Source organism: Petromyzon marinus, chromosome 84 (assembly GCF_048934315.1).
Source record: "Petromyzon marinus isolate PM22_M1 ecotype Great Lakes invasive population chromosome 84, UKy_Petmar_22M1.pri1.0, whole genome shotgun sequence".
Taxonomy (NCBI): Eukaryota; Metazoa; Chordata; class Hyperoartia; order Petromyzontiformes; family Petromyzontidae; genus Petromyzon; species Petromyzon marinus.
Genome location: NC_133749.1, coordinates 4,189,254 through 4,206,756, shown reverse-complemented (window position 1 = coordinate 4,206,756; position 17,503 = coordinate 4,189,254). Strand labels below are relative to the sequence as shown.

At 48.6% G+C, this 17,503-nt stretch overlaps 2 protein-coding genes across 7 annotated transcripts in view; one reads left to right on the top strand and one right to left on the bottom strand.

The window, feature by feature from the left end:
- Nucleotides 1-3,989: 3,989 nt before the first annotated feature.
- Nucleotides 3,990-11,633, top strand: LOC142907904 (uncharacterized). Its single transcript, XM_076057817.1, has 2 exons — nt 3,990-5,324; nt 11,505-11,633. The coding sequence occupies exons 1-2, from the start codon at nt 3,990-3,992 to the stop codon at nt 11,631-11,633; spliced, it is 1,464 nt and encodes a 487-aa protein (XP_075913932.1).
- PUS3 (pseudouridine synthase 3) overlaps nt 10,718-17,503 on the bottom strand; it is a 39,479-nt gene continuing 32,693 nt past the window's right edge. For all 6 annotated transcript variants that reach the window (XM_076057766.1, XM_076057769.1, XM_076057767.1 and 3 more), the window contains exon 9: nt 10,718-16,139. In XM_076057766.1, coding sequence (XP_075913881.1) covers nt 15,829-16,139 — 311 coding nt within the window. In that variant the 3' untranslated portion in view covers nt 10,718-15,828. The remainder of the gene's footprint in view (nt 16,140-17,503) is intronic.

Genomic DNA, 17,503 nt, shown 5'->3' with positions numbered 1-17,503 from the left:
GTTAGTGGGGTGGGTGATGGGTTAGTGGGATGGGTGATGGGTTAGTGGGGTGGGTGATGGTTTAGTGGGGTGGGTGATGGGTTAGTGGGGTGGGTGATGGGTTAGTGGGATGGTTTATGGGTTAGTGGGGTGGGTGATGGGTTAGTGGGGTGGGTGATGGGTTAGTGGGGTTGGTGATGGGTTAGTGGGGTGGGTGATGTGTTAGTGGGGTGGGTGATGGGTTAGTGGGGTGGGTGATGGGTTAGTGGGGTGGGTGATGGGTTAGTGGGGTGGTTGATGGGTTAGTGGGGTGGGTGATGGGTTAGTAGGGTGGGTGATGGGTTAGTGGGGTGGGTGATGGGTTAGTGGGATGGGTGATGGGTTAGTGGGAGGGGTGATGGGTTAGTGGGGTGGGTGATGGGTTAGTGGGGTGGGTGATGGGTTAGTGGGATGGGTGATGGGTTAGTGGGGTGGGTGATGGGTTAGTGGGGTGGGTGATGGGTTAGTGGGGTGGGTGATGGGTTAGTGGGGTGGGTGATGGGTTAGTGGGGTGGGTGATGGGTTAGTGGGGTGGGTGATGGGTTAGTGGGGTGGTTGATGGGTTAGTGGGGTGGGTGATGGGTTAGTGGGGTGGGTGATGGGTTAGTGGGGTGGGTGATGGGTTAGTGGGGTGGGTGATGGGTTAGTGGGGTGGGTGATGGGTTAGTGGGGTGGGTGATGGGTTAGTGGGGTGGGTGATGGGTTAGTGGGGTGGGTGATGGGTTAGTGGGGTGGTTGATGGGTTAGTGGGGTGGTTGATGGGTTAGTGGGGTGGGTGATGGGTTAGTGGGGTGGGTGATGGGTTAGTGGGATGGTTGATGGGTTAGTTGGATGGTTGATGGGTTAGTGGGGTGGGTGATGGGTTAGTGGGGTGGGTGATGGGTTAGTGGGGTGGGTGATGGGTTAGTGGGGTGGGTGATGGGTTAGTGGGATGGGTGATGGGTTAGTGGGGTGGGTGATGGGTTAGTGGGGTGGGTGATGGGTTAGTGGGGTGGGTGATGGGTCAGTGGGGTGGGTGATGGGTTAGTGGGGTGGGTGATGGGTTAGTGGGGTGGGTGATGGGTTAGTGGGGTGGGTGATGGGTTAGTGGGGTGGGTGATGGGTTAGTGGGGTGGGTGATGGGTTAACTGGGGTGGGTGATGGGTTAGTGGGGTGGGTGATGGTTTGGCGAGGTAATCTATTCCGCATGCAAATCGTATGCAAATCATATGCTAAGCATATGTAAACCGTATGAGCATAGCACCGAATCGTATGCTAATGAGCTGCTTTGCCCACATCCGAGCGAGCGGTTGCTCCAATCGCGGTCACGTGACGGGCAACCGGAGTTGCAAGGCAACCGGTTGCGGGAAATGTTCCGCACCCGCGCGCACGTCAGATGGTGTTCGAGTTGCGCGCAATCCAGAGTTGCAGGCGACCTCGCTCGCAACCAGTTGCAGGCAAAGATCCGTGCAGTTTAAGAGGTTTCAGTTGAACGCCACCAAAGTGGCAGGCGACCTCGCTCGCAGCCGGTTGCAGGGAAAAGTTCCAAATATGTTCACGGTTTCAGTTGCATGCAACCGAAGTTGCAAGCGGCAGGGGGGGAGGAGGAGGGGGCGGAGGGGGCAGAGGGGGGGACTACCACAGCTACTACTACCATTACTACACTACTACCATTACTACACTACTACCATTACTACACTACTACCATTACTACACTACTACCATTACTACACTACTACCATTACTACACTACTAACATTACTACACTACTAACATTACTACACTACTACAGCAACTGCAGCTACTACTACACGACTACTACAGCTACTGCAAGTATTGCAGCTACTACTACAGCGACTACAGCTTCTACTACTACAACTACTGCAGCTACTACTACTACAGCTATGATTACAACTACTACCACTACTACTACAGCTATGATTACAACTACTACCACTACTACACTACTACTACAGCTATGATTACAACTACTACTACTATGATTACAACTACTACTACTACAGCTATGATTACAACTACTACTACAGCTATGATTACAACTACTACAGCTATGATTACAACTACTACTACAGCTATGATTACAACTACAGCTATGATTACAACTACTACTACAGCTATGATTACAACTACTACTACTACAGCTATGATTACAACTACTACTACAGCTATGATTACAACTACTACTACTACAGCTATGATTACAACTACTACAGCTACTACTAGAACTACTACTACAGCTACTACTACCACTATGACTGCTATTACTACGACTACTGCCACTACGACTAGGACTACTACTACGACTACTACCACCACTGCTACCACTACGACTACCACCATCACTACTACCGAGACTGCTAACCCGAAGACTGCTATCACTACGACTACTGCCACTACAACTAGGACTACTACTACCACCACCACTACGACCGCTACCGCTACGACTGCTATTTGTACTCAAGTAAATGCATGCATCGCGATCGTGATGTCGGTGGGAAATAAAGTTCACTCGTTTGCTAACTTTGCTCGCTCACTCGCTCGCGACCGCGATCCAGCGGAATAACCCGGCCCATCCTCGCAGGGGCAGCTGCCACTGGGGGTGCCCCTAGGCTACAGACCACACAGCAGACTAACACAGGGACAGCTGCCACTGGGGGTGCCCCTAGGCTACAGACCACACAGCAGACTAACACACAGGGACAGCTGCCACTGGGGGTGTCCCTGGGCTACAGCACCACACAGCAGACTAACACACAGGGACAGCTGCCACTGGGGGTGCCCCTGGGCTACAGCACCACACAGCAGACTAACACAGGGACAGCTGCCACTGGGGGTGCCCCTGGGCTACAGCACCACACAGCAGACTAACACAGGGACAGCTGCCATTGGGGGTGTCCCTGGGCTACAGACCACACAGCAGACTAACACACAGGGACAGCTGCCACTGGGGGTGCCCCTGGGCTACAGCACCACACAGCAGACTAACACACAGGGACAGCTGCCACTGGGGGTGCCCCTGGGCAGTTTCTGAAACTTGGGAAGAGTTGCGGCCTCTTTAAGCTCAACCACACAGCAGACTAACACAGGGACAGCTGCCATTGGAGGTTCCCCTAGGCTACAGCACCACACAGCAGACTAACACAGGGACAGCTGCCACTGGGGGTGCCCCTGGGCTACAGCACCACACAGCAGACTAACACAGGGACAGCTGCCATTGGGGGTGTCCCTGGGCTACAGACCACACAGCAGACTAACACACAGGGACAGCTGCCACTGGGGGTGCTGCTGGGCTACAGCACCACACAGCAGACTAACACACAGGGACAGCTGCCACTGGGGGTGCCCCTGGGCAGTTTCTGAAACTTGGGAAGAGTTGCGGCCTCTTTAAGCTCAACCACACAGCAGACTAACACAGGGACAGCTGCCATTGGGGGTTCCCCTAGGCTACAGCACCACACAGCAGACTAACACACAGGGACAGCTGCCACTGGGGGTGCCCCTAGGCTACAGAACCACACAGCAGACTAACACACAGGGACAGCTGCCACTGGGGGTGTCCCTGGGCTACAGCACCACACAGCAGACTAACACACAGGGACAGCTGCCACTGGGGGTGCCCCTGCAGTCTCTGAAACTTGGGAAGAGTTGCGGCCTCTTCAAGCTCAACCGGCTCGGGTTGAACTAATCAAGATGGCCGCTCACACGATGACCAGGACTACGCCGCCGTGAATTCAACCGGCTCGGGTTGAACTAATCAAGATGTCCGCTCGCACGTGACCAGGACCACGCCGCCGTGAACTCAACCGGCTCGGGTTGAACTAATCAAGATGGCCGCTCGCACGTGCCTTTTTTCCCCCGCCCCTGCAGACATCCGGTCCCGTGACGTCACAACAGCCGCCGTCCCATCGCGCGAGCTGTGACGTTTTATTGAAGTGTCCGTGACGTCATGCGGGGTACACGCCCACACACACATGCCCCTCCCCCCCACGCCCCTCCCCCCCTCTCCCTTGCCTCCCCCCCTTCAAACCCAATCCTCCCCACTGCCACGACCACTCGCGTGCGTTCAGTTTTTTTGGCGGGAAAAAAAAGATTTTCCTCGTGCACGCGGCCACGGTGAACTCGGCACTCGAGGTGAGTTAAAAAATATATATATTTTTTATATTTTCCCGCGCAAAGTTTTAGCAACCACCCCTCACCACAACCACTCACCACCCTCTACCATCCACCCTCACCACAACCACTCACCACCCTTACCACTCACCACTCTTACCATAACCACTCACCACCCTCACCACCCACCCCCTCACCACAACTACTCACCACCCTCACTACTACCACTCACCACCCACCCCCTCACCACAACCACTCACCACCCTCTACCATCCACCCTCACCACAACCACTCACCACCCTCACCACAACCACCCATCACCTCACCACAACCACTCCACCCTCACCACAACCACTCACCACCCATCCCCTCCATCCCCTCCTCACCATAACCACCCTCACCACCCCACACTCACCACAACCACTCACCACCCATCCCCTCCTTCACCACAACCACCCTCACCACCCATCCCCTCCTCACCACAACCACTCACCACCCCACCCTCACCACAACCACTCACCACCCTCACCACAACCACTCACCACCCCACCCTCACCACAACCACTCACCACCCATCCCCTCCTTCACCACAACCACCCTCACCACCCATCCCCTCCTCACCACAACCACTCACCACCCCACCCTCACCACAACCACTCACCACCCTCACCACAACCACTCACCACCCCACCCTCACCACAACCACTCACCACCCATCCCCTCCTCACCACAACCACTCACCACAACCACCCTCACCACCCACCCCCTCACCACAACCACTCACCACCCATCCCCTCCTCACCACAACCACTCACCACCCCACCCTCACCACAACCACTCACCACCCATCCCCTCCTCACCACAACCACTCACCACCCTCACCACAACCACTCACCACCCCACCACTCACCACCCAACCACCCTCACCACAACCACTCACCACCCCACCACTCACCACCCATCCCCTCCTCACCACAACCACTCACCACCCATCCCCTCCTCACCACAACCACCCTCACCACAACCACTCACCACCCATCCCCTCCTCACCACAACCACCCTCACCACAACCACTCACCACCACAACCACTCACCACCCAACCACCCTCACCACCGTACCACTCAACGATAACGACAAGCTCCCATTTGCGGTGCACACTCTCGTCACAGACGAGCTACATCGGCGGTCATTGAAGGTAACAACAACAATAACTCGACATTGTGTACCACCACGCACGCCACTGCTAGGAATTGATGGCTACCATGGGATTGTGAGGTTTACCGCGGTAAGATAAATAGTTTTAAGTCTTTTTTTGGGGAGGGTGAGAGGGGCAGTGGTGAACGGTTCTAAATTTACCTCACAGTCTTTTTTTTGCATTAAAATGTTTACCTCAGTACAAAACAACGTGAGGAGAATGTACTTCTAAATGTTTGCCTCAAGTACATAACGGGGTTTTTTTTGGTCCTAAATGTTTACCTCAGAAGTAAATTCTAACGTTTTTAATTAAATGTTTACCTCAGAAGTACAGCCTCATTTTTTTTGTACTAAATGTTACCTCAGAAGTACATTCTCCTCACGTTTTTTTTGTCTTAAATGTTTACCTAAGAAGTAAATTTTCACGTTTTTTTTGTACTAAATTTTACCTCAAGAACATGCTCACGTTTTTTTTGTCCTAAATATTTACCTCAGAAGTAAATTCTCACGTTTTTTGTATTAAATGTTACCTCAGAAGTACATTCTCCTCACGTTTTTTTTTTGTCTTAAATGTTTACCTCAGAAGTACATTTTGACGTTTTTTTGTACTAAATTTTACCTCAAGAACATGCTCACGTTTTTTTTTGGTCCTAAATGAAAGTAAATTCTCACGTTTTTTGTATTAAATGTTACCTCAGAAGTACATTCTCCTAACGTTTTTTTTGTCTTAAATGTTTACCTCAGAAGTACATTTTGACGTTTTTTTGTACTAAATTTTACCTCAAGAACATGCTCACGTTTTTTTTTGGTCCTAAATGAAAGTAAATTCTCACGTTTTTTGTATTAAATGTTTACCTCAGAAGTACATTCTCCTCACGTTTTTTTTTTGTCTTAAATGTTTACCTCAGAAGTACATTTTTACGTTTTTTTGTACTAAATTTTACCTCAAGAACATGCTCACGTTTTTTTTTGGTCCTAAATGAAAGTAAATTCTCACGTTTTTTGTATTAAATGTTACTCAGAAGTACATTCTCCTAACGTTTTTTTGTCTTAAATGTTTACCTCAGAAGTAAATTCTCACGTTTTTTTGTACAAAATTTTACCTCAAGAACATGCTCACGTTTTTTTTTGGTCCTAAATGAAAGTAAATTCTCACGTTTTTTGTATTAAATGTTACCTCAGAAGTACATTCTCCTAACGTTTTTTTTGTCTTAAATGTTTACCTCAGAAGTACATTTTGACGTTTTTGTTGTACTAAATTTTACCTCAAGAACATGCTCACGTTTTTTTTATCCTAAATGAAAGTAAATTCTCACGTTTTTTGGTCCTAAATGTTTACCTCAGAAGTAAATTCTCCTCACGTTTTTTTTGTCTTAAATGTTTACCTCAGGAGTACATTTTCACGTTTTTTTGTACTAAATTTTACCTCAAGAACATGCTCACGGTTTTTTTTGGTCCTAAATGAAAGTAAATTCTCACGTTTTTTGTATTAAATGTTACCTCAGAAGTACATTTTCACGTTTTTTTTGTACTAAATTTTACCTCAAGAACATGCTCACGTTTTTTTTTTGGTCCTAAATGTTTACCTCAGAAGTAAATTCTCACGTTTTTTGTACTAAATGTTACCTCAGAAGTACATTCTCCTCACGTTTTTTTTGTCTTAAATGTTTACCTCAGAAGTAAATTCTCACATTTTTTTTGTACTAAATTTTACCTCAAGAACATGCTCACGGTTTTTTTTGGTCCTAAATGAAAGTAAATTCTCACGTTTTTTGTATTAAATGTTTACCTCCGAAGTACATTTTCACGTTTTTTTGTACTAAATTTTACCTCAAGAACATGCTCACGTTTTTTTTTGGGTCCTAAATGTTTACCTCAGAAGTAAATTCTCCTCACGTTTTTTTTGTCTTAAATGTTTACCTCAGAAGTACATTTTGACGTTTTTTTGTACTAAATTTTACCTCAAGAACATGCTCACGTTTTTTTTTGGTCCTAAATGAAAGTAAATTCTCACGTTTTTTGTATTAAATGTTACCTCAGAAGTACATTCTCCTAACGTTTTTTTTGTCTTAAATGTTTACCTCAGAAGTACATTTGGACGTTTTTTTTGTACTAAATTTTACCTCAAGAACATGCTCACGTTTTTTTTGGTCCTAAATGAAAGTAAATTCTCACGTTTTTTGTATTAAATGTTACCTCAGAAGTACATTCTCCTAACGTTTTTTTGTCTTAAATGTTTACCTCAGAAGTACATTTGGACGTTTTTTTTGTACTAAATTTTACCTCAAGAACATGCTCACGTTTTTTTTGGTCCTAAATGAAAGTAAATTCTCACGTTTTTTGTATTAAATGTTACCTCAGAAGTACATTCTCCTAACGTTTTTTTGGTCCTAAATGTTTACCTCAGAAGTAAATTCTCACGTTTTTTGTACTAAATGTTACCTCAGAAGTACATTCTCCTCACGTTTTTTTTGTCTTAAATGTTTACCTCAGAAGTACATTTTTACGTTTTTTGTACTAAATTTTACCTCAAGAACATGCTCACGTTTTTTTTTTGGTCCTAAATGTTTACCTCAGAAGTAAATTCTCACGTTTTTTGTACTAAATGTTACCTCAGAAGTACATTCTCCTAACGTTTTTTTTTGTCCTAAATGTTTACCTCAGAAGTAAATTCTCACGTTTTTTTTGTACTAAATTTTACCTCAAGAACATGCTCACGTTTTTTTTTGGTCCTAAATGAAAGTAAATTCGCACGTTTTTTGTATTAAATGTTACCTCAGAAGTACATTCTCCTAACGTTTTTTTTGTCTTAAATGTTTACCTCAGAAGTACATTTTCAAGTTTTTTTGTACTAAATTTTACCTCAAGAACATGCTCACGTTTTTTTGGTCCTAAATGTTTACCTCAGAAGTAAATTCTCGCGTTTTTTGTATTAAATGTTACCTCAGAAGTACATTCTCCTAACGTTTTTTTTGTCCTAAATGTTTACCTCAGAAGTAAATTCTCACATTTTTTTTGTACTAAATTTTTACTTCAGAAGTTCACTCTCTCTCACGTTTTAGTGCTCGAAATATTACCTCAGAAGTCGTCTGGCATTGTAGTTACTACTTTTACTTCAGAAGTACATTCTCACGTTTTAGTCCAACATTTTACCTCAGAATTACATTCTGCTCACGTTTTTCGTACTAAATTTTACCTCAGAATTACACTCCTCACGTTTTAGTACTCTACGAAATATTACTTAAGTAGTCTCGCATTTTAGTTACTAAGTTTTACCTCAGAAGTACTCTCCTCACGTTTCAGTCCAACTAATTACCTCAGAAGTAAATTCTCACGTGTTATGTCCAATGTTAACTCAGAAGTGCAGTTACACATTGGAGTTACTACATTTTACCTCAGAAGTACCATCGGTCACGTGCTCAGTACCAGATTTTACCTCGGAAAAAGTACATTCCCATCACGTTTTTCGTATTACATTTTACCTCAGAAGTAAACCCTCCTCACGTTTTAGTCCAAAATGTGACCTCAAGTACAATCCGTGACGTTTTTAGTATCAAAAGTTACCTCAGAAGTACCATCCGTCACGTGCTCAGTACCAGATTTTACCTCAGAAAGTACATTCCCATCACGTTTTTCGTATTACATTTTACCTCAGATGTAAACACTCCTCACGTTTTAGTCCAAAATGTGACCTCAAGTACAATCCGTGACGTTTTTAGTATCAAAAGTTACCTCAGAAGTACCATCCGTCACGTGCTCAGTACCAGATTTTACCTCAGAAAAAGTACATTCCCATCACGTTTTTCGTATTACATTTTACCTCAGATGTAAACACTCCTCACGTTTTAGTCCAAAACGTGACCTCAAGTACAATCCGTGACGTTTTTAGTATCAAAAGTTACCTCAGAAGTACCATCCGTCACGTGCTCAGTACCAGATTTTACCTCAGAAAGTACATTCCCATCACGTTTTTCGTATTACATTTTACCTCAGATGTAAACACTCCTCACGTTTTAGTCCAAAATGTGACCTCAAGTACAATCCGTGACGTTTTTAGTATCAAAAGTTACCTCAGAAGTACCATCCGTCACGTGCTCAGTACCAGATTTTACCTCAGAAAAAGTACATTCCCATCACGTTTTTCGTATTACATTTTACCTCAGATGTAAACACTCCTCACGTTTGAGTCCAAAATGTGACCTCAAGTACAATCCGTGACGTTTTTAGTATCAAAATTTACCTCAGAAGTACCATCCGTCACGTGCTCAGTACCAGATTTTACCTCAGAAAAAGTACATTCCCATCACGTTTTTCGTATAACATTTTACCTCAGAAGTAAACCCTCACGTTTTAGTCCAAAATGTGACCTCAAGTACAATCCGTGACGTTTTTAGTATCAAAAGTTACCTCAGAAGTACCATCGGTCACTTGCTCAGTACCAGATTTTACCTCAGAAAAAGTACATTCCCATCACGTTTTTCGTATTACATTTTACCTCAGAAGTAAACGCTCCTCACGTTTTAGTCCAAAATGTGACCTCAGGTACAATCCGTGACGTTTTTAGTATCAAAATTTACCTCAGAAGTACCATCCGTCACGTGCTCAGTACCAGATTTTACCTCAGAAAAAGTACATTCCCATCACGTTTTTCGTATTACATTTTACCTCAGAAGTAAACCCTCCTCACGTTTTAGTCCAAAATGTGACCTCAAGTACAATCCGTGACGTTTTTAGTATCAAAATTTACCTCAGAAGTATCATCCGTCACGTGCTCAGTACCAGATTTTACCTCAGAAAGTACATTCCCATCACGTTTTTAGTACTAAATGTTACCTCGGGTGTACATTCTCACCTTTAAAAATACCAAATTTTACCTCGTAGCCCCCTCACGTTTTACGTTAGTATTTGGCTGCTATAACTTTCCACATTATTGATAGGAGCCACCCACTAACTTGGTCGAGTCGCTTCTGGTAAAGATCGACGGAGCTCAGTTGGGGCCTTATTGCACCTGGTACAAATAAAAAAAAGTTTATAGTTTAAATTTTTTAAAATTTTTATGGTTCAACAGTTTTTAGCTGAGCACATTTTACCTCAGCAGTGCATTCCTTCGATTTTTTTTGTTCAAAATTTACCTCAGAAAAATAATCCCCTTAACGGGTTTAGTACTTGTGGAGCTCTGTGGGCCTTAACCTGGTGGAATTTTTTTTAAATAAAAGTAGCTTATTTAAAAAAAAAGTTTCATCGTTGTTAGTTTAGTACAACATTTGACCTCAGAAGTGCAATCCTTATGTTTCTCGTCCAAAGTTTACCTCAGAAAAACTAAACCCTGACGGTTTATAAGTTACCGTGGAGCTAAGTGGGCCTGAACCCGGTAAAAAAATAAAATAAGAGTAGTTTTATCATTTTAAACGTTTAATCCTTGTTAGTTTAGTACAACATTTTACATCAGCAGTACAATCCTTACGTTTTTAGTCCAAATGTTTACTTCAGAACAATAATCCCATGACGGTTTTAGTACCGTAGAGCTCAGTGGGCCTTGACCTGGTGAAAAAAAAAAAAAACTTTATAGTTAATAAAAAAGTAAGTAATAGTTCTTAGTTTAGTACATTTTACCTCACAAATGCAATATCCACGCGTTTTTAGGACAATTTTTTTTGTTTGTTTACAAATTCAATACGACCACCCCAGAACCTTTTAAGGTCAACCGATTGTTACGCTGTAATTTACAGACGTTGAGTTGTTTAAATTGGAGAGAGACAAAAAAAATATGACACAGATCCAGTGGACAAAAGTGCAATACTTTGGGGGCTCTGGACATGACGTCGACTCTCAGACCCATCATCATCATCACCAACCATAACACAATGCAAAGGGAGGGGGGTCGATAAAATATGGTACTCACGGTACTAACTTGTTAATTTGGGAGGGCTGGAGGATTATAAAGTATGTACGAGTACTAACTTTACGGGAATTAGCGTCGTGAACGTCTATTATTATTATACATTAGGGATACATTCGCTGAACAAACGCCAAGTACCAACAGAATAAAACGTTTTAGCCTCCCCGGTTGTTGTCGTCGTCGTCATCGCCGTGGTCTCTCTCCACTGCTGGATGAACAACGCCGACATGACTCCGCACTGATGGAGGCGATCTCTCTCGTCCGTGTCCTCTTCGTCAGCAGCGGAGCGGCGAGGGAGCTGGCCGGGGTGAATCCCAGAAAGTACTCTCGGCTCTGGCCTCCGCTGGTTTGGTCGTAGCACAGGTGGGCGAGTGGGTGAGTGAGTGGGTGAGTGAGTGGGTGGGTGGGTGAGTGGGTGGGTGAGTGGGTGAGTGAGTGGGTGAGTGGGTGGGTGAGTGAGTGGGTGAGTGAGTGGGTGGGCGAGTGAGTGGGTGGGCGAGTGAGTGGGTGGGCGAGTGAGTGGGTGGGTGGGCGAGTGAGTGAGTGAGTGGGTGAGTGAGTGGGTGGGTGAGTGGGTGGGTGAGTGGGCGAGTGAGTGGGTGGGTAGGTGAGTGAGTGGGTGAGTGAGTGGGTGGGTGAGTGGGTGGGTTAGTGAGTGGGCGAGTGGGTGAGTGGGTGGGTGAATGGGTGAGTGGGTGGGTGGGTGAGTGGGTGGGTGAGTGAGTGGGTGAGTGAGCGAGTGGGTGAGTGAGCGGGTGGGTGAGTGGGTGGGTGAGCGAGTGGGTGAGTGGGTGAGTGAGTGGGCGAGTGGGTGGGTGGGTGAGTGGGTGAGTGAGTGGGTGGGTGAGTGGGTGAGTGAGTGGGTGGGTGAGTGAGTGGGTGAGTGAGTGAGTGAGTGGGTGGGTGGGTGAGTGGGTGAGTGAGTGGGTGGGTGAGTGAGTGAGTGGGTGGGTGGGTGAGTTGGTGAGTGGGTGGGTGAGTCAGTGAGTGGGTGAGTGGGTGATTGGGTGAGTGAGTGAGTGAGTGGGTGAGTGAGTGGGTGAGTGAGTGAGTGAGTGAGTGGGTGGGTGGGTGAGTGGGTGAGTGAGTGGGTGGGTGAGTGAGTGAGTGGGTGGGTGGGTGAGTTGGTGAGTGGGTGGGTGAGTCAGTGAGTGGGTGAGTGGGTGATTGGGTGAGTGAGTGAGTGAGTGGGTGAGTGAGTGGGTGAGTGAGTGGGTGGGTGAGTGGGTGGGTGGGTGAGTTGGGTGAGTGAATGGGTGGGTGGGTGAGTGTGGATGAGTGGGTGAGTTGGGTGAGTGGGTGAGTGAGTGGGTGGGTGAGTGGGTGAGTGAGTGGATGAGTGGGTGCGAGTGAGTGAGTGGGTAGGCGAGTGGGTGGGTGGGTGAGTGAGTTGGTGGGTGAATGGGTGGGTGAGTGAGTGAGTGGATGAGAGTGGATGAGTGGGTAGGCAAGTGAGTGGGTGGGTGGGTGAGCGGGTGGGTGAGCGGGTGGGTGGGCGGGTGGGTGAGCGGGTGGGTGAGCGGGTGGGTGGGTGTGTAAGTGGGTGAGCGAGTGAGTGGGTGAGTGGGTGAGAGTGGATGAGTGGGTAGGCAAGTGAGTGGGTGAGTGAGTGGGTGGGTGAGCGAGCGAGTGGCTGTGTAAGTGGGTGGTGAGCGAGCGAGTGGCTGTGTAGGTGGGTGAGCGAGTGGCTGTGTAAGTGGGTGGTGAGCGAGCGAGTGGCTGTGTAGGTGGGTGAGCGAGTGGCTGTGTAAGTGGGTGAGCGAGCGAGTGGCTGTGTAGGTGGGTGAGTGAGTGGGTGAGCGAGTGAGTGGCTGTGTAAGTGGGTGGCTGTGTAAGTGGGTGAGTGAGTGGCTGCGTAGGTGGGTGGTGAGTGAGTGGCTGTGTAAGTGGGTGGCTGTGTAAATGGGTGGTGAGTGGCTGTGTAAGTGGGTGGTGAGTGGCTGTGTAGGTGAATGGTGAGTGAGTGAGTGGCTGTGTAAGTGAGCGAGCGAGTGGCTGTGTAAGCGAGTGGCTGTGTAAGTGGGTGGTAAGCGAGTGAGTGGCTGTGTAAGTGGGTAAGTGAGTGGCTGTGTAAGTGAGTGGCTGTGTAAGTCAGTGGCTGTGTAAGTGAGTGGCTGTGTAAGTGAGTGGCTGTGTAAGTGAGTGGCTGTGTAAGTGGGTGAGTGGCTGCGTAGGTGGGTGGTGAGTGAGTGGCTGTGTAAGTGGGTGGCTGTGTAAATGGGTGGTGAGTGGCTGTGTAAGTGGGTGGTGAGTGGCTGTGTAGGTGGGTGGTGAGTGAGTGAGTGGCTGTGTAAGTGAGCGAGCGAGTGGCTGTGTAAGTGGGTGGTAAGCGAGTGAGTGGCTGTGTAAGTGGGTAAGTGAGTGGCTGTGTAAGTGAGTGGCTGTGTAAGTCAGTGGCTGTGTAAGTGAGTGGCTGTGTAAGTGAGTGGCTGTGTCAGTGAGTGGCTGTATAAGTGGCTGTGTAAGTGGGTGAGTGAGTGGCCGTGTTGGTGAGTGGCTGTGTGAGTGGCTGTGTAAGTGAGTGGCTGTGTAAGTGAGTGGCTGTGTGAGTGAGTGGCTGTGTGAGTAAGTGGCTGTGTGAGTGGCTGTTTAAGTGAGTGGCTGTTTAAGTGAGTGGCTGTGTAAGTGAGTGGCTGTGTAAGTGTGTAAGCGAGTGGCTGTGTAAGCGTGTAAGTGAGCGTGTAAGCGAGTGGCTGTGTAAGTGTGTAAGCTAGTGGCTGTGTAAGTGAGTGGCTGTGTAAGCGAGTGGCTGTGTAAGTGTGTAAGCGAGTGGCTGTGTAAGTGAGTGGCTGTGTAAGCGAGTGGCTGTGTAAGTGGCTGTGTAAGTGTGTAAGCTAGTGGCTGTGTAAGCTAGTGGCTGTGTAAGTGTGTAAGCTAGTGGCTGTGTAAGCGAGTGGCTATGTAAGCGTGTAAGCTAGTGGCTGTGTAAGTGGCTGTGTAAGCGTGTAAGTGAGCGTGTAAGCGAGTGGCTGTGTAAGTGAGTGGCTGTGTAAGTGTGTAAGCTAGTGGCTGTGTAAGCGAGTGGCTGTGTAAGTGAGTGGCTGTGTAAGTGTGTAAGCTAGTGGCTGTGTAAGCGAGTGGCTGTGTAAGTGAGTGGCTGTGTAAGTGTGTAAGCTAGTGGCTGTGTAAGCTAGTGGCTGTGTAAGCGAGTGGCTGTGTAAGCGTGTAAGTGGTGAGTAAGCGAGTGGCTGTGTAAGCGTGTAAGTGGTGAGTAAGCGAGTGGCTGTGTAAGCGTGTAAGTGGCTGTGTAAGCGAGTGGCTGTGTAAGCGTGTAAGTGGCTGTGTAAGCGAGTGGCTGTGTAAGCGTGTAAGTGGCTGTGTAAGCGTGTAAGTGGCTGTGTAAGCGAGTGGCTGTGTAAGTGGTGAGTAAGCGAGTGGCTGTGTAAGCGTGTAAGTGGCTGTGTAAGCGAGTGGCTGTGTAAGTGTGTAAGTGGTGAGTAAGCGAGTGGCTGTGTAAGCGTGTAAGTGGCTGTGTAAGCGAGTGGCTGTGTAAGTGTGTAAGTAAGTGGCTGTGTAAGCGAGTGGCTGTGTAAGCGTGTAAGTGGCTGTGTAAGCGAGTGGCTGTGTAAGTGTGTAAGCTAGTGGCTGTGTAAGCTAGTGGCTGTGTAAGCGTCTAAGTGGTGAGTAAGCGAGTGGCTGTGTAAGTGTGTAAGTAAGTGGCTGTGTAAGCGAGTGGCTGTGTAAGCGTGTAAGTGGCTGTGTAAGCGAGTGGCTGTGTAAGTGTGTAAGCTAGTGGCTGTGTAAGCTAGTGGCTGTGTAAGCGTCTAAGTGGTGAGTAAGCGAGTGGCTGTGTAAGTGTGTAAGTAAGTGGCTGTGTAAGCGAGTGGCTGTGTAAGCGTGTAAGTGGCTGTGTAAGCGAGTGGCTGTGTAAGTGTGTAAGCTAGTGGCTGTGTAAGCTAGTGGCTGTGTAAGCGTCTAAGTGGTGAGTAAGCGAGTGGCTGTGTAAGTGTGTAAGTAAGTGGCTGTGTAAGCGAGTGGCTGTGTAAGCGTGTAAGTGGCTGTGTAAGCGAGTGGCTGTGTAAGTGTGTAAGTGGCTGTGTAAGCTAGTGGCTGTGTAAGCGTGTAAGTGGCTGTGTAAGCTAGTGGCTGTGTAAGCGTGTAAGTGGTGAGTAAGCGAGTGGCTGTGTAAGCGTGTAAGTGGTGAGTAAGCGAGTGGCTGTGTAAGCGTGTAAGTGGTGAGTAAGCGAGTGGCTGTGTAAGCGTGTAAGTGGTGAGTAAGCGAGTGGCTGTGTAAGCGTGTAAGTGGTGAGTAAGCGAGTGGCTGTGTAAGCTAGTGGCTGTGTAAGCGTGTAAGTGGCTGTGTAAGTGTGTAAGTAAGTGGCTGTGTAAGCTAGTGGCTGTGTAAGCGTGTAAGTGGCTGTGTAAGTGTGTAAGTAAGTGGCTGTGTAAGCTAGTGGCTGTGTAAGCGTGTAAGTGGCTGTGTAAGTGTGTAAGTAAGTGGCTGTGTAAGCTAGTGGCTGTGTAAGCTAGTGGCTGTGTAAGCTAGTGGCTGTGTAAGCTAGTGGCTGTGTAAGCTAGTGGCTGTGTAAGCGAGTGGCTGTGTAAGTGTGTAAGTAAGTGGCTGTGTAAGCGTGTAAGTGGCTGTGTAAGCGTGCGCCTGCGGTCGCTACGTCGGCCCCGTGGCGCCGTGCCCCCGGCTGTGACCCTGAGCGGCGTCCGTGCGGCGGCGCTTGCGGGCGTAGTGCTCTATCCGCTGCTCCAGCGCCTCGCAGCGAGGGCGCTGGAGCAGCGGGCGGTAGACGCGGCGACCGGGGCCCTCGTGCAGCCACGAGGTCACCCCGCCCCCGCCCGCACCCCCGGCCCACTGGGCACGTGACGACGGCGGCGGTGACGTCGTCGTTGTCGTGGGGGTGGGGGTGGTGGTGGTGGTGGGGGTGGTGGGGGGAGTCGACGTCGGAGACCCCTTGGAACCTCCTTCTGATGGGGGTTGGGGGTGATTGTGGGGTGGCGGTGGGGGGGCGGGTGATTGTGGAGGGAGGGGGGTGATTGTAGGGGGGGGGAGAGGGGGGTTGGGGTGATTGTGGGGTGGGGGGGGTGATTGTGGGGGGAGGGGGGTGATTGTAGGGGGGGGAGAGAGGGGGGAGGGGGGTGATTGTAGGGGGGGGGAGAGAGGGGGGAGGGGGTGATTGTAGGGGGGGGGTGATTGTGGAGGGAGGGGGGTGATTGTAGAGGGGGGAGGGGGGTGATTGTGCGGGGGGGGGGGGAGAGGGGGGAGGGGGGTGAATGTGGGGGGGGAGAGAGATTGGAGACAGGCGGTTACCGTGGATAGCTCCCATAGGCACACGCACCATCAAGAGTGGCAAGGATGTGAGTGGAGACACACAGACACAGACAGAGAGACACACACACACAGAGACACACAGCGACACACACAGAGACACACACAGACACACACAGAGACACAGAGACACACACAGAGACACACACAGAGATACACACACAGAGACACACACGGAGACACACACAGACACACACAGAGACAGAGAGAAACACACACACAGAGACACACACAGAGACAGAGAGAAACACACACACAGAGACACACACAGAGACACACACAGCGACACACACAGCGACACATACAGCGACACACAGAGACACACACACAGAGACACACACAGATACACACAGAGACACAGACAGAGACACACACACAGACAGAGACACACACACAGACAGAGACACACACACAGACAGAGACACACACACACACACAGACACACACAGACAGAGACACACACACACAGAGACACACAGAGACACACACAGAGACACACAGAGACACACACAGAGACACACACAGAGACACACACAGAGACAGAGAGAAACACACACACAGAGACACACACAGAGACAGAGAGAAACACACACACAGAGACACACACAGAGACACACACAGCGACACACACAGCGACACATACAGCGACACACAGAGACACACACACAGAGACACACACAGATACACACAGAGACACACACAGAGACACACAGACAGAGACACACACACACAGACAGAGACACACACACAGACAGAGACACACACACACAGAGACACACACACAGACAGAGACACACACAGACAGAGACACACACACACAGAGACACACAGAGACACACAGAGACACACACAGACAGAGACACACACAGAGACACACACAGAGACAGAGGCAGGCGGTTACCGGCGGTGTCTGCGGCTGGCACGCGCGCCAGCAGGCTGGCCAGGATGCGAGTTCGCACGGCGCACAGAGAGACTCACACAGCGACACACACACACACACAGA